This window comes from Boleophthalmus pectinirostris, unplaced genomic scaffold, assembly GCF_026225935.1.
Source record: "Boleophthalmus pectinirostris isolate CB_2022bp ecotype Guang Dong unplaced genomic scaffold, ASM2622593v1 HiC_scaffold_15, whole genome shotgun sequence".
NCBI classification, from domain to species: domain Eukaryota; kingdom Metazoa; phylum Chordata; class Actinopteri; order Gobiiformes; family Gobiidae; genus Boleophthalmus; species Boleophthalmus pectinirostris.
Genome location: NW_026571070.1, coordinates 19,789,892 through 19,812,868, shown reverse-complemented (window position 1 = coordinate 19,812,868; position 22,977 = coordinate 19,789,892). Strand labels below are relative to the sequence as shown.

The window sequence follows — 22,977 nt, the reverse complement described above, 5'->3', positions numbered from 1 at the left end:
CTTAAAACCTTCCTCACTCTATAGTTTTATATATATATATATATATATATATATATATATATATATATATATATATATATATATATATAGTTTGTTTCTTTTTATCTTTGAACCAAAATATGTCGAAATTAGTCTGGCTTAATAACTATTATGATTTCTGTTACACTTGCTAATTTGTAGTTTCAAAAGATGCAAGTATCTATTATCGCATATTAAGGGCCCATATTACACTGTTTCTGATTTATGTAGATATGTTGTTTCCTCATCAAAAACATAGCTAGAGATCTCCACTGAACTAAAGGTAAATTGTAGCTCTTAACTTGAAAACTACCACTTCATGACATCATAAGGTGCACAGAGCATTTTGAAAGATGCAGACAGAGTAATAATAAAGGATTACTCATGTGTGAATGAAACAAAACACAACTCCAACACAAGTATGTTTTGATGAGGTAACAGCATTATTACATTAACATCAATTTAGCATAATATAGGACCTGTAAGTGGTTGGTTTCTCAACACATTACTCTCCACTCAGTCAAGTGTGTTTTCATTAGTGACAAATGTCAGGTTTGATCCCCTTCTTTCTGTGCTCTTGAATGTAATCTCTGTGTGACGAAGGCTCTGTTCGTCTGTGCAGGGCTTGCTCATGCAATATTCAAATGTCACACCATGCCACATCTAATGGATATTAAGCAGGACAAATGTAACTGCTGTGAGCCCTACATGAGGGGGTCCATTTGTCAAGATGATTTAACATAAGAACAATAAATCCTTAGACAGCAGGGTTTGAATGAGCTCCACAGTCCAGAGCACAGAGTTTAAAAAAGAGGTGAAGAGGAGCAGATATGTTAAAATGTGTGCAGGAAGTTGTCAGATATGAACCAAATGTGAACAAAAATGAAAGGAAATAACAGATTGGAGACCGAAAAAATAAGAAAACAAAGTCAGAAAGGCCAAACTGGACATATAAAGAGGAGGCATTGTATGTTGTATGGATAATGTTCTTGTACGGAAATGTGGTAGCGCCTGTGAACCAAACCCAAACACCCAACTCTACAATGTTTCCAATAGAGGCTAAACAGGATATCTTATGCAATCATAAAGCAAATAAAAACATATTTTGAACTGTTGTAACTTTGTTTTAACAGAGAAAAGAAAAGCCAACATCCTGGACAACCTGAACAACACAAATGGCACCATCATCGGGGTGACCTGCTGCATCGTGCTCCTCCTTCTCATCGTATCCGTCATAGTTCAGATCAAACAGCCTCGTAAAAAGTATATCCTGCGTCGTGAGGACTTTGACCCCACTCTTTTCCAGGAGGTCTTTGAGCCGCCACATTACGAGCTGTGCACTTTACGCTCCACCACCTCTGCTGCAGCGGCCTCTGCAGACCTGGTGGACCTGGCTGAGGACTTTGAGAACTACCACGCCCTCAGAAGAGCCTCCTCCAGGTGTGTCCATGATCACCACTGTGGTTCCTCATCCAACCCGGGCTCAGCACACTTCTCCCAGCTGTCTCTGAGCGGCAGAGGCAGTAGAGGAAACTTGAGCACCAGAGAAGCAGCCACTCTCCTGACAGACCTCCCACAGGCCCCCATGTCCGTGCGCCCCCTGCTGCCTGGGACAGGGAACCGCAGAAGCATCCTGGTCATGAAGCACAGCTACTCACAGGAGGCAGCGGACAATGGCTGTGACCTGGACGACGACATGGAGGAAGTGCCCACCACCAGCCACAGGCTCTCACGCCACGAGAAGGCCGTACAGCGGTCAGTATCTATAGATTTCTGATCAAACAACAACAAGCATAGAATTTACTTTATGGATTACATTTTATGTTTTTCTCCCATTTTAGCTTTTATTCATAATTTTGAAAATTATAACAAGCTTCTTTTGGCTTTACTTACCATTAATTTCTAAATAACTAAAGGGCTAAAATATACTTATTTTGCCCCTTGTTGCATGCACTTTGTTGAACACTTTCAGCACTTCATCTGCTCTAGTTTTATAGAAAATGTATATTAGATATTGCCGACATATGCACTAAAGTTTAAATGAAAGATGTTATGTCATATTCAGTCTTATACTGACTATAAAGGGCTTGAACCAGTGCCTCTTGCTCCTAGATATTAGTCACAGCACAGCATTTAAACAGTTTTTCAAAGTAAAATTGCAGTATTTTGGCATGGTATTTTTTATAAAAGAAAGTATTTTAAGCTTGACCTTGATCTTTGAAATTTAATAGTTGTTTACTTAAAGTTATGGCAAGTTTTTTGGATATACTTGCATGTAGTTCATATTAGTGTTATTGATGAAGTCTGCATGCAAGACTCATCACTGTTTTTAGAATTGCATTTATGACTGTTAGGAAGCACATGATCTATGCAAAACAAGAGTTTGATATTAAACAAAAGAGCCGTGACATTTCAGGTTCTGCCTCATTGGCTCTTTGAGCAAACATGAATCAGAGTACAACACAACTAGGGTCTAGGAGACAATCTCAAGGTAAGCCCCCTTACCCAACAGTCCACATGTTTCTCTGTTGTTGTATATAGTCATTATTTGCCTACTTTCTTTATGTTTCTTTTTTTTTTTTTTTTTTACCAAGATGGGTCTCTTGCTTGCAGCCATCTTGTTGTAGCAGGTTTTGTTATTAGAAGTGTATGCTCTAGTTTGCCCTATGTCTTCATAGTTCTGGGGACATACTGCATACTGTCTATGTATATTCATGTATTTGTGAGCATGGACCTTTTCATTTGACCGTTTGGTTGTGTAACCTCTAACAAAACAGAGATACTGTAAAATTCCAGAATATAGTACATTATAAGAAATGTGCAATGTTCTTGTGAGTTGCAGATCTTGACAGTTATCTCAAGTATTGCATGACTGTATGTCATATACTTTTGTGTTACAAACAGTAGTGTTCATGTAGTTCATGTTGTGTAACATTTTATGTGTTTGCCCCAACTCTTTTTTTTTTTAAAGAAAGGTGTAAATATGGCTCAAATGTATCATTCAAATGGAAAGTTGCCATGCTGGTGTTTGACAGGGCAATCACATGAAGTGCTACTCTTTGTTCTTAATGTTCTAATGCTCTGTTGTGTCTGTCTGCTTATGTTCTACGTTGTGTTGCATTGTCTCCATCATGTAGACTTCTTGAGAATAGTGCTATCCTGGATCAGTACGAACGGGCCTCACTGAAATATGAGAAAGCGGAGCGTGGATTCACACCAGCATGATGCTGATGAGGGACACACTGAGCACTGGATATCAGTATGAACTAAACATAATGGGACTATGGTCACTGCTGCTACTCTGCTCTGGAGAAGAGCTTAAATACAGCAGACTTAGATGAAGAAATGGACCTTTGAACTGTCTTAAATTCACTCAAATTAATGTTATCGCAACTCATTTCCTAGCATGTAATTTGGAATCACATTACTATGATTTAAACCGTTATCATTATTTTATTTAGTGCATATTTATTACATTATTTATCAGTAAACCCTAGGAGTTAGGCAGAGAAACTTAAAGTGAAGAATGAATGGTTTAGATTTATGGATTATGCATGTTTCATTTACCAACATCACTAAATTTTAAGACATGTTCCTGAAAGTAATTTGATGGCACTGCATGTAGTTTCCTGTCACACTCCTTAGGTTAGATCAGTATTCATCTCAACATAATTCTTTTTTCTAAAGCATCTTCATTCTATTTACTGACAAACATGATCACTTAAAACTGTTATTCTTCCCTTCTCCCATTGTTGAAGCTTGAGATCTTTGTAACAGATTTTCATAGGGCTAATTGACAGAATGACACTTTGAAGTTATTCCAGTGAAATTTCAGGGCTGATTTTATTAACGCTTTGTAAAATGAATAATACAATAAAGCTTCACATTACTTTGTTTGTCCTCATTTATGTCCCATGTTCTTTTTTATTTTCCTATATCTGTTTAATAAGATCCAGAAATTGAATAAAGAGCGTATATTGAATATATGATACAGTAGGCTGTCTAAATATCATAACATTTTAGAATTATGTAACATAACACACAGTTTTCCCTTATAGATGTATAAATCCATATTAGCATGGAATATTTTTATCCTCTGTGTTGTTTCATCTCTTGGCTTTAATTTGGGTGAGGCCTACCTTTTGGGACAATGGTGTCCCTAAAAACATAAATCATCCTAAATCTGAAAATTGTACAATTGAATGTGGGTCCATTCAGAACTGTAAAGAGTGACGACTGTGTATCATTTTAAAAATAATAGTATTCTTATTTTTCTGCAGATACTTCAGACAGGTGCAACATTCCTCTGCTTCTTGCCAAGTCTGACTGCACTGGGAGCTAAACCTTTTCTCTCTTTGTGCATCTTGAATGAACTGTTCCTCTGTAGAGAATGTGTGCACTTGTTTCAATGGGACAGCAGAGATGCATAACTGTGAATGACTGGCTTCAGGAGTGATGAGCCATGGGACAATGATTATTTAGATGTGGGACAAAGAAATTTACAGTACCTTTAATGTAGACGATAAGAAATTATCAGGTTTTTGAAATACATTTTACTATCATTAATGGCATAAATGATCACATTTCTATTATTATTTTTAGTATGACAAAATATTAACACAACAGTGTTGATGAGATTGATGGTACTGATACTGATTAAGGGTTTATAATCTATTTCAGCTACTAACCTTTTGTTAACCATTTGTTTATAAGTTATTTTTTCTGGTCCCAATCTCTTTGCATTGTGGTGCTTCTAGTTATTTGCATAATGATTTGATATCACATTAAGAAATGCTGGACCGAATGTTTTTTGTTTTGTTTTGTTTTTTTAATAAAAAAGAATGTTTATGGATCCGTGTGCTTTTTGTTTACCTAAACCATATGATATGACATAAAAACAGGTGTGAACTACTTTATCATTTGCATGGCTCAGTTTTACTATGAGAAAATCTAAAAGTGTTGCTTCCAAAATTGTACTACATTTCCCATAATGCCTTTCTTTGCAACGTACTTGCGTCATCGACGTAACTACACCACGTGAGTTAATGGTAAACATGCTACTGCTTCTGTGTTGGGGTCAACTGACTTTTTCATTTATTTAGATGTTTCTATTCTACATGTTGATGCTTTTTTATTACCAATAATTACAATATGATGCGATGATTGTTTTTAAAACATTGTGAGGCTTATTTCTTTCACAGCTGTTGCTGCAAAGCTAGCATCAAAAGCTAGCAGGGGACAAGCTACCATGGCTTATGCACAGATATTTAAAGCACTTCATTGTAATTTACCACAAACAGTGTCTCGGTATATGATGAAGTCTTGTAAACTTGCACACGTTCGCTTCATCGGTCACACGGACAGAGCTGTTTTTGCAACTTCAAGATCATCCTTTCAAAGGAGAACAGCCCCGGACCTTTGCACCGTGAATTGTTTAATACGGATCATAAAATGGAGAGGGATTTCTGTCGACTGCAGCAACAGGAATAAAAGTAGTCCAGAGGAGAGCAGAGGGAAATCTGTCTCCAGATTTCAAGGTGGGAGTCCCCAGGCGTCTGCTGCACAGAAAGGTAAACGGCTTCAATGAACTGAGACGCTTTTAAAGGCAATTGTTTCGTCTAACACGCGGTGTCTGTTACAGTCAAAGACGCAGGCAGAGATTTCACCTATTTGATTGTTGTACTGATTGGACTTGGAGTTACAGGTAACTACACACAACACACATCTGGCATTGTTTTATATCTGACCTTTCCGAGCTGAAGTCAGTGTGTTTGTAGGGTATTTGGCACATTTTGAATAAAATATTATTTCATTTACAATATTATTAAGTGGGCACAAGTCCAATCTCTTCACTGGGTTATTATTTTAAATATTTTAAATCTTTATTGCGCCATCCCATCTTTAAATCGGATGTGCATTTTAATCCAAAGTCCAAGCCACTTATTATAGTGATTTGTCTTATAATAAGTGCCACTTATTGTGTTTTGTGTTATTTTATTCTTTATAGTCCACATTATATTGTATCTAATTTTATTCGAAGTATATATTAATATAGAAATTTCCTAACTGTAGGTAAAATAAACGTTCTCTCTTCTCTTTATATAGTTGTTAATATGCAACATTATATAGACTCTCCTTATACAGCAATGTAACCTGTTCTCATCATATGCACATTTCATTAGTGTTTTTAATCCCATTAGGTTCATTACGTCTTCTGTATTGATTGTACCTTAGATTCTGTTGTACAGATGTCTATTTAGTTCTTACCCTGACAATTTCGGATTGCAGTCTGCTGCCTTCCTTGCTGTGAAGTGTCTGGTCAGCTGATTTAAACAGATTTTTGAGCTGTCTTCATACTTGTAGCAGTAGGACAACAGCCCCATCTACAGACTTCTTCAGAGCAGTATCACATGTGTCAGCACTAAGGTCATAGGCACAGAGAGCAACAAATATCATCTTTGGATCAGAGGCCCTCAATATCTGGAACTAAATGCACCAGACAGTACATCGGAATGAGGGGGCCTACCAACTTTCTCACACCTGGGATACAGTTCTGAAGAAGTCGGACTGCAGATGGCGCTGTTGTCATACTGCTACAAGTAGGAAGACAGCTCCATAATCTGTTTAAATCATCTGGCAAGAGACATCACAGCAACATCACCTAACACTTCTCAGGAAGGTGAGTGCAACTGAAACTATGCAGAAACAAGTAGAGGTCAATACATAACAATGCATAAGAATCTATAAGAAGTATAATTAATTTTTTTGTTTGTTTGTTTTTAATATCTGGGTGACTTTATTTTTATAGGTGGACTTCTCTATGTGCTTTTCCAGGAACTTTTCTCATCCTCCAGTCCAAATAAGGTTTACGGTAAAGCTTTCAACTTAGTCAAGTCAAACCCTGAGGTGAGTTTAGTTTTTTGAGTTACATCTAAATGGATCAAAAAAACTTATCATTTGGCATTATTTTTATATTTAATTCCATATAGGTAATTGGTGCATTTGGGGAACCAATCAAATGTTATGGTGAAACTACTCGTCGTGGTAGAAGACAGCATGTCAGGTGAGAAATATTTCCCTGCTGTTATATCACAAAATCGCCATACACAAAATTATTTGCATTAAGCAGCTTTTTTTTTTTCTTTACTTCAGTCATTTTGAGTTTCTCAAGGATGGACTTAAGCATTTGAGGCTTAAGTTTTACATTGAAGGTTCAGAACCAGGAATTAAAGGAACAGTCCATTCAGAATCCAAAGAGGTAATCTACTGATATTGATCAAAGTGTTGTTTATGGACGATTTATGGGCAATTTACTGTCACTTGCTTTTCGACAGAATCCTGAGACTGGAAGATACGAGTTTCGCTACATTTTTGTGGAAGTAGACACTTATCCACGAAGAACCATCATTGTGGAGGATAATCGGTAGAAGCCTACACTAAAACACAACTGTTAGAATAAGGGGAGTGAATTTATAAAGCCAATTTATATATGTAATGCAAATAAAACCAAATGCATTGTTAAATGAATAAAAGTCATCAAAACACTGCAATTTTCGTTTTATTTTACTGCATATTTTAGAGTTACGGAGTTATACAATTTAAAAACTGAATTTTGCTTTTACAGTGTTTTTACAGTATAGTCACCACCTGATGGAGCCAGAGTTGCACTAGGAGCAATATTATAATTATTACAGATAAACTAAAAAAAACAGAACACGGAGGAAAAAAGTTTCCAGTTAAGTAATGTCAGTGGCGAACCCTGGACCTGGACCCTGGGCCTTCACTAGGACCAACTGCTGGCTATCATGTCATCATCTGTTTAAAAAAATTAATTAATTAATTAAGCGAATCGGACATTCACTTCACATATTTGTTTAATGGGCTCCGAACTCTGGTTTTCGGGTCTTTGTTTTCCTTTTCTTTCTTTCAGACACCCCCGAGGTGTCCAGATAGAGGCGTCCAGCGCATTTTTTGACGCTGTAGTCTCGCTTATATATCATATATATCATATATCACAGGAGTATTCGTGAAGGCTCGGAAGGTGTCATGATATGATCCCATCCATAACTCAATGAAAAATGACTGGCTAAGACAACTGACAAACTCAAATTCATCCCCAGATTGATTTGAATTGCACGGGCCTTCGCTACAGCCACCGAAGGCCCTGCAGGTGTTTCTGTAGTTTAGTGCCTGCAGGGGGAGCCACTGATTTACCCAGATACCATTGGAAGAAAAATTGTGATTGGTCCATTTCCATTCCATAATATTAACCCTTTGTTTCCCAAGAAATATTAGCCTTACTAGTGTAGTGTTTCTACTCACTGAATAAAAAATATAGAAAAAATATATTAGTAGTACAAAAATTCTTTCAGTGTTTTTTCTTGGGCCTTCACTGAATAACATGAAGACCCTCAGGGTTCCCCTCTGAGTAATGTGAACCCTGTATAATATATTTTTTCTACTTTTTTTTCTTTTCTTTTTTTTTTTGAAAAATGATTGGTTCGTAAACCCAAAGGGGGTGTTCCCAGGCAGGGCGTTACGTAGCACGCTGAAGGCAGCGTGTGTGAGCCCCGCCCCCTAAGCCAAAGAAAGGCACAGGTCTGCTAAAATGAGCTAGTGGGCAATTTGTGCGACTGTTTCTGTATTTTTGCGTTGATTTTTCTAATTTATTGATGAGTAATAACCTAATGTGTTGTTCTTCTATGTTATCTATCTGAAGTACATTTAAACGGCAGTGTGGCTCCTTTTAACCGTGCCTAGCTAACTAACTAGCTAAGGCAGCATCTGTTTTTGTTGTGGCCTGTGTCTGTCTGCGTGGTTCTGCTCTAAAGCCACTTTCACCCGAAGGAAATGGCACACCGTACAAGCTGAACCGAGGAGCATTTTCAACAAAGTAAGAAGCTGCACAAGTTTGTCTGTTGTAACTACAAATATTCTATCGTTAACTAGATTTCAACTTTGATATTGCTGCCTTATTATTATACCAACACAACTGGTAAAATTGATTTTTTTTTAAAAAGGGAAGATAAGAGCATATTCCTCATTTGCGCCATGTGCCATCCTCCTAGTGCTACGTCTGTGCTGTTAGATTCTAACCCATTATAACAGAATGACACATAATTAGAGGAATAAAGCAGCGGGCAGACATTGCCACGTTGTTTTCAAACCGTGTTAAATTGCATCTTTATATATTTAAATTTTTCAGAAGTCACAAACCGAAATAAGACTTTGATCGTTTCAATAGTAACGACTTATTATTTTGTTACAGATGATTCTTTAAGGAGCAGTGAATTGCTCAGCTGATGAGAGGTCACTGAACTCACCATGGAGTTGTACTGGTACATGTAAGTGCCCATTTGAGTAAAAAAGTTTACTTCTTTAGACTCAATACTGACTTTGTTCTCCTGTCTCTTTTTCAGAGTTGTGGTTGTATTCATCATCATCAAAATCTTTTTCTATGTTTGCTGGTACCGGTCCACACAGAGGCAGCTGGCAGCCTTCCTGAGAACTCCTCGCAATGCTCAAATCGTCATTGTGGGAGGAAGAGCATACCTCCATCAGATGTGTGAAAGACAGAGTGTAAGTGTCAAACTGCATCTAGGGGAAAAGCTACTGGCAAAAATCAATCTCTCAATATTTCTAACCACAAAAGTGACACTTAACTTTTTTGCAGCTGTGTTAAATACTTATTTTTTAAATTATTATTGATCAATTAGTATATGATATGCCCGGTATGCAAAATTAGATTAGAAAATCTTTCACATAAGGATGCCTGTGCATTACAATTAGAGCACATGAGCTGAAAATGTGGAACAAAAATGTAGAACTAGAGTGGGCTTTTAGATTAAGCCTGTAGTGTGCTTTATCAAAGAAGTTGTTTGCTCAGTCAAAGGGTCATGTGGTTAGAGTCACTTCAGCGCAGAGGAGACAGCCCTGTTTCAGTGCTGTGTTGTGTGTAGGTGTGTGTGTATGTGTCTCTGTGTGTGTCATCCTGTTGTCTCCACTTCTAAGTCTGTTATTCATCTTATTACAAAACAATAAGGAACTGGTAAAAGCAACTCTCAAATGAAATAACCAAGCAGCACTGCGTAAGATTGCTGCATGGTTCCACGGAGATAGAAAGTTGAACCCAAACTTAAAAAACATAGTTTTAGAACAGGCTGGTTTCATGCCATTCTGTGGAATTTTTGAATATTAAGAGCATCTCTATGGAGACAAGCAAGTGCATAGATAAGCCCCTTTACAATAAATTACACCTGTAATGGAATAAATTGCTTTATTTCAGTCAGTTTTGAAATCTGACTAAAATCTTAGGGCGGTAGCTTTAACTTCACTTACAACATATTGAGTCCATATATGACATTTGTATTCCATGTTGCCTATTTTTTCTTGCCTGATGAAGTTGTAAAAAAGTGGATATAAAAGAAATGCAACAAACAATAAAACTAGTGTCTTACTGTCTATAATCAAGAAGAAATCCTTTTCCCTAGTATTGACATTTGTGTGTGTATTGTGACACTAATGACTGACTGATTGCTCCATTTAAAAACACTCCCGGATGAGAAATGGAAATAAATATTTAGCTACATTCTTATGAAAGCTAATAGCACTATTTACTTTTCTTGCATTTCCTTTGTCCATGTGTGTTTTGCCCTATTCTAGACATTGTACAACTGCTGTCTCTGGTGTATTGTGTTCCCAGTTAAGATTTTAATGGAATGTGCAGCAGGGAGGCCCAGTGGTCATCTATAACCTTCCTGAAAGTGCTTTGGAGAAATGCCAGGACGAGTCGAGTTTGGGGAAATCAAACAAACTGGAAAAAGACCTGATGTATTATCTCTGTAGTAGAGTGCAGTTTGGGAGTTCCACTGTGCCACTGTAAACCACATAGGTTTCTTTAAGGACTGCAATGTTTCTCTGAGAATTTACACCTCTAGTTACAGTATTGTAATAAAGCTGTGGTTGTAAGAATATGGAGCTGACTATTTATTTTTCTGTTTCAATGCTCCTTTAAGTCACTACTTGAAGCAAAAGTGCAATGCTGTGTTTTTGTTTCAGGATGATTTGTCAGTAGAAGAGGCCTCTTCAGCTCTACCCGCTGCTCCCTCCTTCTCACACTTGGACATGCCACCTCCATATGATGCTGTTTCTAGAGGTAACACTCCCTTGGTCCTGCATGTTTTTATAATAAATATGATTGTAGTGATGTGTGCGTGAAACATGAATTTAAAAAAAAAAAAAGCCTGAATTGGTACATTTTTCATCTGTAGTCTGCTGAACTTGTTACACCATTGACTGCTATGGTGTGGCCCTTCACTACATGTCTGGGTTTGAATTTTGCCCTCGGGTAAAACATAATTGCCCACCTCTGCTGTAGACAATGTCGTTCTAATGTACAGTCATTACATGAATTCTAGCTGCTTCTTTTTTTAACTCTTTGCTTTTCGCTGCTGAAACACAGAGCCCTTTTCTTTGAATGTCAAGGATATACATAAAAAGTTTGAAATGACTTGTGAGATAACGGCCGCCTACAGCCAAAACTACTTCATTTGACCTTTAAGTCAGTAGCTGAATCACAAACTCACTTTGATACACAAGGTTGCACTTGGGCTTGTAGCAAAAATGAGGAGGTCTGCGCCAAAGGATTTTTTTTTCCTTGCTGTAAATAATGTGTATGGTGTACTGTGCTTCTTCCAGAGGACGAGCTAAAGCCCCCTCCGTACAGTGAGTGCACCCGCAGTGACAGTGCAGCAGTAAGCAGAGAAGGAGCAGCCTCTATAAGCGCTACAGAAGCCCCTCCTCCTTATACCCCATCTCCTCCAAGACATGCCCCCCCAACCCCCGCACAGCCAGACAACCAGGGCTAGGTCTGTTCCTCTCTGGTACCGATCTCAATACCAATTTGCCTTTCTATTCTTTAGGTTATAGTTAGAGACACACTGAAGTGTAGTGTGAGTGTGTTTTTATTACTTCATAAGGTGCAATGAGGGCAGTATGTGATGTCAGCTTTGTGTCTGGCTCAAGCCTTATAGCTGAGGCCATTGACGCTGCCCTCAAGCTATGGCTGTAAAATCCCTTAACGCCATGGTGATTCAGAGTCATAAAAATATTCTGTCCATAAGCGTTAACACTTACAATCCAGTCTGTTCATATGCAGTACATTATTTTCAATTGACATCAAGAATATTTATACTGTCAACCTGTTTTATAATGGAAAGGCAAGGTGTTTAAATCAAATGGGGAAGACTTTTGTAAGAGACTCAAGTGCCTTCATGTCACTAGCTGAAAGTGGGTCAAAATGATGATTATAAAGGGAACGCAGCTACTATCAGCTTTGCAGTAGAACAAATGCACTGTTTTCATCTAGTCCATGCAAACTGAGATTTTTTCATGTTTGGTGTTTGTTATAGATACTCTAGTTTTGCTTGAACATGCGCTTTTTACATGTGTCTTTGTGTATTTCACATAGTAACATATCCAAGTTACTATTTCACAATTCAAACTCAATCTACCGTTTTACATTTTACAAAGATGCAAGTTTCATGCTCAACTCAAATCAAAGAGGCTTCTACTTTTAAATCCTTTAACTTCATATCATAATTCCTAATCCTTTGACAGACATTCCTGACCAATTTTGTATGAAAAAATGTATGTATGTATAAAAGTTTGTCTCTGTTACTGTTTTTGTGTTACATGTAGACGTTTATAATGAAATTCAAGTAAACTATACTTTTCTAAACTACCGAGCTGTCATGACTTCTTTCTCCACTAGAGGGAAGTGTTGTACAATCTATGTTTTTTTTAAATCTCGCTTTAGCCCAGCGTCACCTGTTTTCTGTGATAGTTGTGAGGGACTCTGTCAAGTAAGATTGATGCTGTTCCCTGTCTATCCAGATGGAGGCTAATGAAAACACCGCTGACTTTTTCAGTAAGGTTTTTTTTGCTTCAGATAGAAAACAGTATTGAGTCTGATCAAAATCAATTGAACAGGCCTCTTGTGGAATGCACAGAGATGATGAGAGCTTGAAAATGTTTCTCATCTTTCATCTGGTCTACTTCTGACACATACAAATAGAGATCAGACCATCTATGGCTGAAATTAAGCAACTCTGATCAGACATCTGTGATTTTAAATAAATAAAGCAGGACTTCAAAACAAATCACTTTCTGAAAACCAAAAATAACTGCCTCTGCATTTGATGGTCTGTCATTTGTAAAAGTACTACACATGCTTATTTAGTTAAATTGTATACAGTAAAAGCATACATGAAAATGCAACAAATAAGACAGATCTATTTAAGACCACTATACTCTTGTTATGCTCTGTTTATTTTGATCCAAATTTCAGTTATATTATGAGCCAGAGCTTCATGTTTGCAGTTGTATTTTGTGATCTAAATTTGGGAAACTGGGTTAACTTATGGAAGATGTTACTTAAGTCTTTTTGTTTAATTAAATGTAATTATTCTATTGACTTATTTTTGTTGCTTTGCTTCTGATGTTGGCTATGACCAGAGGTGGGACCAAGTCATTGTTTTGCAAGTCTCAAGTAAGTCTCAAGTCTTTGACCTCAAGTTCGAATCAAGGCCGAGTCAGGTCCCAAGTCAAATACAGGCAAGTCCAAGTCTCGAGTGACTGGCCCATAAGTCCAAGTCAAGTCCAAGTCGTCTGCTTTGAGCTTCAGGTCATTTCAAGTCTTATAAACCAAAACACCAAATATAGCTTAGATTTTAGCAATTTACATGAATTTTTAAATTAACTACTTAAAAATCATAGTATATTCATATACAAGAGTTATAGAAATGTATTTAGTTATTTTTTTCTTTTTAAATGTCTTTGCAAGATCTTACAGTGAATCATTATGGTCAGAATAGAAAGAATTCCGATTTAAAAGTGCTTCTCAAGTGTCAAGTCCCAAATCACTGAGCCCAAGTCGAGTCCCAAGTCTAAGTCCATTTTATCAAGTGACGTCGCAAGTCTTGAAAATAGTGACTCAAGTCTGACTCGAGTCCAAGTCACGACTTCAAATGGTAAACACTTTCTGTCAACGTGATAGACAATGTTATGCCACCTCTTATTAAAAACAAAAGATCGAAATGGCTTTTAATATGAATTTCATGACAGACTTCATCAGTGCCACAATCAGTGCCACTTAACAAAACCTATTCCTTCAAAGTCAGACTTAGTTCTCCCTCCACGGGTTTTTAAACCATTGACAGACTGTAGACGTCTTGATTAAAAAGAGCCAAACTGATCATTGATAATTTGAAATGGATCTTTGGATCTTGATTTGATTAAGAGAATGCCTTCCCCTCAAACAATGAAGCACAGACTAATAATGAAGTCTGTAAATTCAATAAAACACAAGTGTCTTTGAGGAGGGCTAACATGGCTTTAAACTCACAAGAGTAATGTAGGATCTTTAAAGTCTGGTCTTCGCCCCTACTGCATGAATTAAACTTCCTTTCCTCAATGTCAAATGAAATAAAATAATCCATAACTATCATGTCAAGGCGGCGCTCTTTGATTGATTCACAAATGTCAGATGTACAGCATAGTCAGAAAAGCTCCGCATTGTCACCGCGGTGTTTCTGAGAGCGCAGCTTTGAGTAATTGATGTTTTGGAGGAGAATATTTGCATTTCAGAAAAGCACCATAGCGATCCATCTTGCAAAGCGTTTTAATCATTACATCTCCGCATAAACAGCTGGATAATGGATACTGAGAAGGCTTCAAGGATAATACAAGCCCGCCCCCTATTACCCGGGTCCTCAAGGCCGCTGGGAAATAGGATATATAAGACTAAATTAGCAGCGGTGCTTGGCTGTAACACACTGCTCTTTCAGCGCGCTCCACAATGCGCACGTAGCTACACTATAGGTATACTGTCTGTAAATACTCAGAGTGTCAGGTTCTGTGTGTTTTAAAGGGGAGCCATGTACGCAGAGGGGAAACACCACACCTTTAAATTCAGCCAGAAAGCACATTCCTGTCCGGGGTGAGGATGGATAAGATGTCACCAAACGCCTCAGATTGATTTTCTACCTCAGAGCGTTACATACGATCATATAGCTGTTCAGTTATGGTATAGTCAGAAGTGTCAGGAGATTTTTGTATTTGATATAGGGTTGTCAAATAAATTTATGGGTCTACTCCGGTATCAATAGAAGTAGTTTCAAAAGTACATAGTTATTTGAGAAGGTCATTACTTAAAGGACTCTTATTACACTGTTTTCTGAGGTTCTGTTTTATTTTTATAACATTATTTCCTAAACCAAAAACAGGTCTGGAGTTGTGTTGGTTTTGTTTCATACACACGTTTAATACTCGAATCCTGTTCTTTCAAACAAAACACTCTGTTCCACCCTGTGATGTCATGTGGCGATATGAAGTGTTCCACTGTGTTTTTAAACTTCTTACACCTTCACTAGAATCATTTGGATAATTTCAGCTGTGGAATTTCCAATCTCTTCTCAACAAAACTAAAAGGTGGCTGTTAACCATTATCTCAAGGTTTAACTGAGCATTTTGAGCTTTGGAGATATACGAAACACAACTCTGGTATGTTTCTGATGCAGTAACATTTGTAGTTGTCTTAAACTTGTCTTAAAACTCACAGTCAGTTTTTCTCACACAAAAGGAGAAAATTTAACCTTGAATATGGGCTTGATCAATATCAGTAAAATCATAATATTTCTCAATTTCAAGTTTAAAATTTTACAATCATTTCAAGAGCTTTTATATTTTGAATGTGCAAGAACTGGCAGCTATAAACATTTCTCCATTTGAGGTATTTCCGTTTATCTTGGTGCTTGGAGTGTAGAAGATAAGATAGGAGAAGACTATGAGAACGTGGTCTGCCTGGGGATTGAACCCACAACCTCCCCATGTACTTAGGGATTTATATTGCTGACATTTGACCTTGTGTGAGTGGAATCTTAACATTTACATATTTCCATGAGAGAAATGAGTCGATACGTATTTTGATGACAGAATAACCTGTGAGTAATGGTCTAACTGCATAGTAAGTAAAAGCACTAGATCCATACATCCTAGCATCACACAGAGGCTTAAATAACTCCTGTAGAAAGGTCTAATTTAAGATGTGACGATGATATTTAGCAGGTGGAAGGAGTATTCGCCTTTGATATGTAAAGACATACTATGTAACTTTTTGGTTGGGGGTCTGTCACCTGCTTGTTTATGGAGATGTCATTACTCTGCTTGGAATATTCCAAAGTATGACATTAAACAGCTTTACCTTACATTTATTCAACTGTAGGTGGTTTATAGCTCAAAAATATTTAGAAAAACAGGCATTCTGACTATGAGTGGGGTCACCTCTCCACAAATCTGACCAGTAACTTGGTCTGGTTTGGTCTCCTTGAAGATAGAAAGGTTTAATACCATACTGTGAAACATTAAAGAAATAACATCTCCATGGAAAAAAAGCATTTGACGGACCCTCCACCAAAAAAGTTACACAATGCACTTTTGAATAAAAGTACAAAAAATACTAAAGTAAAAGTATCACATGAAAAAAATCAGCTTAAGTAAAATTATGCCCCTTTAAAAATGTACTTAAAGAGTAATAAGTAAAAGTAAAGTAAAAGTATTTCATGCAGATTTTGAGATCTAATAAATCTTCAAATGTAGATCTGTTATTAAAGATTTGTTCTGAATTTTATTCAGCAGAAACATTTGAATCAATCGTTATCTGTTTTTACTATTTTTATTTGTATATTTTAGTCTGAACCTGTTAAAAATAAATCCTCAGCTTTTTCAGAAGGTCTCACAATAATAGTAAAAAAAAACCTTTATTTTTCAGTCCTGTTCAAAAATATAGTGGAGTAGAAGGTACAGATACATGCTCTCAAATGCAGTGAAATAAAAGGAAAACACAGCTATCCACTCTAAAATGTTCTCAAGTAAAGTACAGATACCTACTTGATAGATATATAACCTATATGCATACTTAAGTACAGCACTGTTACATTCCATCACTGAATTTAAGATGTGATGATTTTCAGTTATTTGTTATTAGGGCCAGTCAGAAAGTGTTTTCTCTCCTAAGTATAGCTCTGCAGTAGTTTTCATCATCTCTCCTACGTGTTGAAGTACCGATAAGCAGGTTGATCCTCTCTCCTTGGCCCCTCTCGTTCTTTCATTCTGAGGGTGGAGGAGATGTTGTTGACAGGAGAGAAGAGAGGTGTCAAAGTCCAGGAGGATGGATATGGCTGTAACTATGTGCAGACAGACAGGTGAGAGGCTGTCAGGAGCAGCGCCTGCATTCAACTTCTGTAATTAAGTTTTTCAGTATTCATGCTTAACGGATATATTTGAACATACTCATGACAGTATAATAAACGAATGGATGAATGTGATCCAGAGATGGAGTGACATGTGCAGCAAAATGCAAAAACGTAGAAAATGAAAACATAAAAGATATAGATGTGATGCTTCCATACTCCCAGGTTGGGGGCAAGAGGCAGTTTTGTCTATTGATTACACTGTACTTTGCCATGAAATATCTAAAATTGAATTCACAAATATTGAACCTGATCATTTCAATTAGTGACTAGACCCAAGAACTCACCTTATTACAACACAAATCTGTATTTTAACAATATTTATTTTACCCCTATCAGGCTCTATTCATGCTTACGTCACAAACCAGGAAGACATTTTGAAAGATGCGATTACAACTTCCGGTGTACTTACCGATAATGAGCTCGCCAAACATGGATGTATTAAAACCGACTGTGATAAAACCCGCTGAAGTAAATGTGATCAGCAGTAAAATGAAGACTGCATACGTATGTGCTGTTTGGAATCATCTTGAATTTAGCGCCTCATTTCTTCTAATCACATGTTCCCAGTGCGCTCAGAGTTGTGCGTCAGTGGAGAAATTATGAAAACTGAGGTAAAGTTGTCATTGTTGATTAGCCGAACATAACGGAACATTACAATGACATTTAGATGAAGAAACTGGGCCTGTGAAGTTGTAATCGCATCTTTCCAAACGTCTTTCTGGTATGTGACGTAAGCGTGAATAGAGCCTAAACTGACCAAAAGAATGTTGTGATGTAATCTGAAACCCAACAATATTGATATTGATTACAGATATTGAAATTACCACTCATTTTGTGATTTTTGGCATTCAAAAAACACTCTCAGATCTGTGGAGAGGCGAGACCTTTCACAATATGAAAGCATATGTTTGTAATGTGTGTATCGGGTCATGTGTATTGTTTTCATTCTGTTGCGTAGTGAGCAGGAATGATTCTGTAAGTTATTTATGCTTTGTTGTGAATAAAATGGAGATTTACTGAAACTTCTTGAATCACTTTTGATACTTCACATTAACTTGCAGACTGATCAAACTATATGATGCAAGCCATTCATCCGCTTGTGTCGTATTAAATCAGTTGTGAGTTTTCTTGACTATCTGCGTATGCCCTTCTGTGCACAGGCGTGAAACAGCCGTCAGCCTGGAGAACTCTGTTGATTCAATACAACTTTGTCTCTCTTGTTTGACGGCGTAAAGACGAACTTCAAAGTTTATAGGTGCCTGGAAGATAGAGACAGCCTGGAAGCTGTCGATATCGTAGATAAGATTTGAAGTGCACTGCGGATATGGGTTTGAAAGGAGTTGTTTTTGTTATTATATCTTCCACATTTCTTCTACAGCTATGTTTTTTCCCTTAAATGACCTCCAGCTTCTTCTCCTTGGATATTTATTTTTTAATATTTGGAACCAATTGTTATTCTTTGAAACAGTTGTGTGAAAATTTTTGTAATTCTTGAAAATAACAAAAATATTACCTTCTTCCTTCTTTGTTCTGATGCCATTTTTCAACATTTATGGACATGTTTTCGGGACTAAAATGCTCTGGATTCTATCATGTCAGTGGATTATTAAAAACATATTCTTAGATATATATATTTTTTTAATTTGTTCCAAAATAACTATGCAATGCAGCCAAATCCTACGCGTATCACCGATTAAGAAAATACGATTGGTAAAGGAAGGAAGTACAGAGTAGTGGGTGTATGCCGGAAGGGACGTAAACGGAGATTGATTGGTAAAATGGTGTCTTGAAAATAAGCGATTAAAGATTGCTCACACATGCACGAATCAATCCAAATACAACTTTGGGTGAGTAAATGGTGAGAGGAAACTACTATAACTTGTTTAAAAGCTCTAAAAAGTCGATTTCTGCTTTAATGTGGCCCCTGAGAGTAACAAATCCTTCCTCATGAGCATTCCCAAGACTACCCTTTATCGCCTCCTGTCTACTACCGAAGGAATTTGCACCACAACTTGTTCTTGTTTATCATCTTAGTTCGAATTTACATTTTAATTGAATCCTGTGTTGGAGCCAGAGCATACTTGCTGAGTAACTGGAGGTGGTACAGAAAGGTAGAAGTGTGAGTCCACAGAAGATGACAGCAGTCAGGGCCGCTCACATCCACTATGCAGAATCCAGGCTTCATGTGCCAAGGCTCCTCACACTGCACGGAGAGGAGCAGGGTGTGTGTGTTTGTGTAGTTATATTATTCACAAGTACTGGCCCAAACCAGGTGTAAGCTAACTTTTAACTTGTTATAACAAGACTAAATCAGGTCTGAACAACATGACTACCAGGTTTAAAACTACTAATCAACTCCACTTTTCTGGGGGAGATCTGCTACCATGTAAATGTTTCTGCTTTGCTTTTCAGCTATCTTAAAGCAGATTCAGCTCTCCACAGATCTTAGTTGTAACTTGACTTAACCTCTAGCCTTATTTCCTTAGGGCCAGTACAGGACAGAACTGTGCCGGACCCTGAGTGTTTGCACTGTGTACCGCTCCCTTTTTGGGGTCCAACCAGACGATTGAGAGTACTACCTTCTAAAGCAGTCTGGAATGGTTGGGACCTGGGACCGGCTCGCAGAGGGTGAAGCTGGTCATGCCTGCGCACAGCCGTTGGATGACCAGCACCACTCCAGTAGCAACGCATGCGAGGCAACACGAAAATAATGCAAACCTTGTAACAGTTATTTAACAACAGCGCAGATGCTCACTTAGTAGAAAAACAGAAGAGCGGAAGACACAGCGTGCAGTGTGAAACTATGTCTCCATGGAGATTGAGATGTTTAATACCATACTATTGAACACACAAGACAAAATAAAAACATCTCCATGGAGGAAAGTAGCTGCTAAGAAAAATAAATAAATAAATAAATACAAGTGCCAGTCTAGGGCTACAATAATGCCTAATCAGATCTAAATCTATAACTAGGCCGTGTGTGTTCTCATTGCTACACAAACTTCATTGTATTGTATTGACATGCTAGCCTGAGTTGCCAGATCCACAGCTTCCTCTCGCCCACATCAGTAGCACAGCTCTGGCTCCAGGTGCGGCGTTTGTTCTCAGCATAATTAAAATGGACGTGTTTCGCCTACAGTGTCTTTGATGCAGCGTGGGCCCACTCTGCTGAAGTGAGGTGTGAGTCTAATCAGACACAGAGATAAAACAATATGTGAGCTCAGCACCTGTCTGTGTCTGGTCCTCCTCTTATGCCCGCTCAGGATATCCCAGCAGACAAAATGAGGGCGTGAGGAGTGGGCCCCGCGGTGTTTCTAAGCTGTATTTACAACTCATTTACTGAACGGACTCTGGAGTGATGCAAAGTTCAGCTCTAAAATGTTACACTGTCTTTCATGTCAATTTTATTTTCTTACTTTACTTTTTCCTCTTGCTCCCTCAAAACTAAAGTGAAAGTAAAAACAGTAATTCTGTGACAAAATTAAAGTTACAAAATTTGGCACAGTAAACCAACTTGGACTAGAACTAAAAGGTGCTGTAACAGATTTTTACATGGAAAATGGAACAACTTCATTTTCAATGGTATGTGATGGTCCAAAGTTATTTGTCACTTTCCTAATGCATTTGCACTGAGTTTATAAGTGTATTTCATAATGTCAAGAGCTGGTCAATGCAATGCATTAAAATTAGATGCTGAAAGCAGACATTGGTTTTATTAAGAGTTGCCTTTATAATATACCTGTACTCAGGTAATGCACATGTTACTTTATTACCATCCATCCATTTTCTTTTGCTTATCCAGTATCAGTCAAGGTTGCAGTCTGGAGGGACTACCCCGACTTCCCCAGCACGTCCTGACTCTTCTGCAGAGCATTTTCCCATAGGATATTCCTGGAACACCTCTCCCAGGAGGCGTCCAGACCAGATACCCCAAGCCAGCTAAGCTGCTCCTCTCCATGTGGAGGAGCAATGGCTCGACTGCAAGCTCCTCCCATGTGACTGAGCTCCTAACCCTATCTCTAAGGGAGGACCCAGCCATTCTGTGGACGAAATTCATTTCACTCGCTTCTATCTTGTTTGGGTCATTACCCAAATCTCATGACCATAGCTTTATTACCTGAAAACAAATAGGTATAGTCCCTTTCTTGACCAAGCTTAATAACAACCTTTAGTTCTTGGGGTTCTCAAACTGGGAACAGACATTTTCATTTCATCTTATGTCTAAGTGAAATCATCATCCATTACGTCTTATCTGTAAATGGGATCAAGGTAATCCTATAGGCTGGTTTCATCTCCTCATCTCATTTGATATTACGATTGTCACTGGCAACACTTCAAGTTTTATCCTTCCAGTGGCCCACTTTAAACTCCCTAACACATGTACTGTAAAACCATAACTGCAGCAGAGGGCCCATAAAGCTCTTAATTGATTTGCTAATTGATTCAAATCCCTGTGTCTTCACTGATGACCTGCTACTTTGGGGGGAATCTGGGAGTTGAGTCAAACCTCTCCAGGATCCGTCTCTCTCGCTCCCTCAGTCATCCACCCTCCCCCTCTCCACACACTATGAAGCATGAGATTGGATTTACACTGTAATGGAATAAAACGCATTGTTCCTCGACTGCCAGAGACCAGATAAAACCACCTCGTCATGAGCGGATGGAAAGTTGATCAGAATCCATGCATACAGCCATGAAAGCAAGAGTAGAGTGTCTGCCATCACCACCTGCCATTATTATTACGACGCATATATAAGAAACAGAAACATGTGTTTTCAATTGACATAACCAGTAATGGGAGATACAAGTGATTTTGGTTTTGATCCAATACTAAGTAATACTATAACAAGTATTGTGTTATTGATTTGATATTGATACCATTGAGTTTTGTACTGAAATGCATTGGCACTCTAACCTTGTTGTATAGCGGCTATGTCTTAGATCCACCCCAGATCACATACATTATTTTTTGCTCCATGTTCTAATGTTGTCCTCATCATAAACATACCTGGAGTTGTGTTTTGTTTCACTCACATTTGTTTAACACACAAATCCTGCATATTTAGGCTGAGTTCATCAAGTGGTAATTCTCTGTTGCAGAGGTGGGGACTTGCAAGTCATGACTTGGACTCGAGTCAGACTTGAGTCACTATTTTTAGGGTTTGAGACTTGACATGATAAAATGGACTAAGACTTGGGACTTGAGAAAACTTGAGAATCACTTTTAAACCTGAATTTGTTCTAGTCTGACTGTAATGATTCACTCTAAGATCTTGTACAGACATTTAAAAAGGAAAAATCTGCATTTCTACAACTCTTATATACTCTACTCATATATAAATATATTATGACTTTCTATGTACAATTTATCTTAAAAGCCATATAAATTGCAAAAATCTAAGTTATATTTGGTACTTTGGTTTAAAGACTTGAAATGACTTGAAGTTCAGAGAAGATGACTTGGACTTATGGGCCAGTGACTCAAGACTTGACTTGGACTTGCCTGTATTTGACTTAGGACTTGACTTGGACTCAAGTCAAAGTCTTGAGACTTACTTGAGACTTGCAAAATGATGACTTGGTCCCACCTCTGCTCTATTGCGTTTTTAAACCCAATACACCTTCACTAGAATCATTTGGATAATTT

General features: G+C 37.8%; 3 protein-coding genes across 4 annotated transcripts in view; all 3 read left to right on the top strand.

Moving 5' to 3' along the window:
* Positions 1–4,500, top strand: part of neto1l (neuropilin (NRP) and tolloid (TLL)-like 1, like) — an 83,199-nt gene extending 78,699 nt beyond the window's left edge. The window contains exons 11-13 of the mRNA XM_020925755.2: positions 1,152–1,773; positions 2,435–2,509; positions 4,299–4,500. Of these exons, the coding sequence (XP_020781414.1) occupies positions 1,152–1,773; positions 2,435–2,495 (683 nt within the window). The 3' untranslated portion in view covers positions 2,496–2,509; positions 4,299–4,500. The remainder of the gene's footprint in view (positions 1–1,151; positions 1,774–2,434; positions 2,510–4,298) is intronic.
* Positions 4,501–5,036: 536 nt separating this feature from the next.
* On the top strand, positions 5,037–7,563 carry timm21 (translocase of inner mitochondrial membrane 21). 2 transcript variants are annotated; one of them, XM_020925724.2, is made up of 7 exons: positions 5,037–5,066; positions 5,220–5,588; positions 5,660–5,722; positions 6,827–6,924; positions 7,008–7,081; positions 7,171–7,276; positions 7,353–7,563. In XM_020925724.2, exons 2-7 carry the CDS (start codon positions 5,267–5,269, stop codon positions 7,443–7,445), a joined length of 756 nt encoding a protein of 251 aa, XP_020781383.2. In that variant the 5' UTR covers positions 5,037–5,066; positions 5,220–5,266; the 3' UTR covers positions 7,446–7,563. The 2 variants fall into 2 exon arrangements, with proteins under 2 accessions (XP_020781383.2, XP_020781382.2); XM_020925723.2 differs by having other exon boundaries at positions 5,046–5,588.
* A 1,036-nt stretch (positions 7,564–8,599) lies between these two features.
* On the top strand, positions 8,600–12,761 carry si:dkey-118j18.2 (uncharacterized). The gene is made up of 5 exons (XM_055151205.1): positions 8,600–8,911; positions 9,287–9,362; positions 9,438–9,597; positions 11,077–11,173; positions 11,716–12,761. Exons 2-5 carry the CDS (start codon positions 9,343–9,345, stop codon positions 11,883–11,885), a joined length of 447 nt encoding a protein of 148 aa, XP_055007180.1. The 5' UTR covers positions 8,600–8,911; positions 9,287–9,342; the 3' UTR covers positions 11,886–12,761.
* The last annotated feature ends 10,216 nt before the right edge of the window (positions 12,762–22,977 follow it).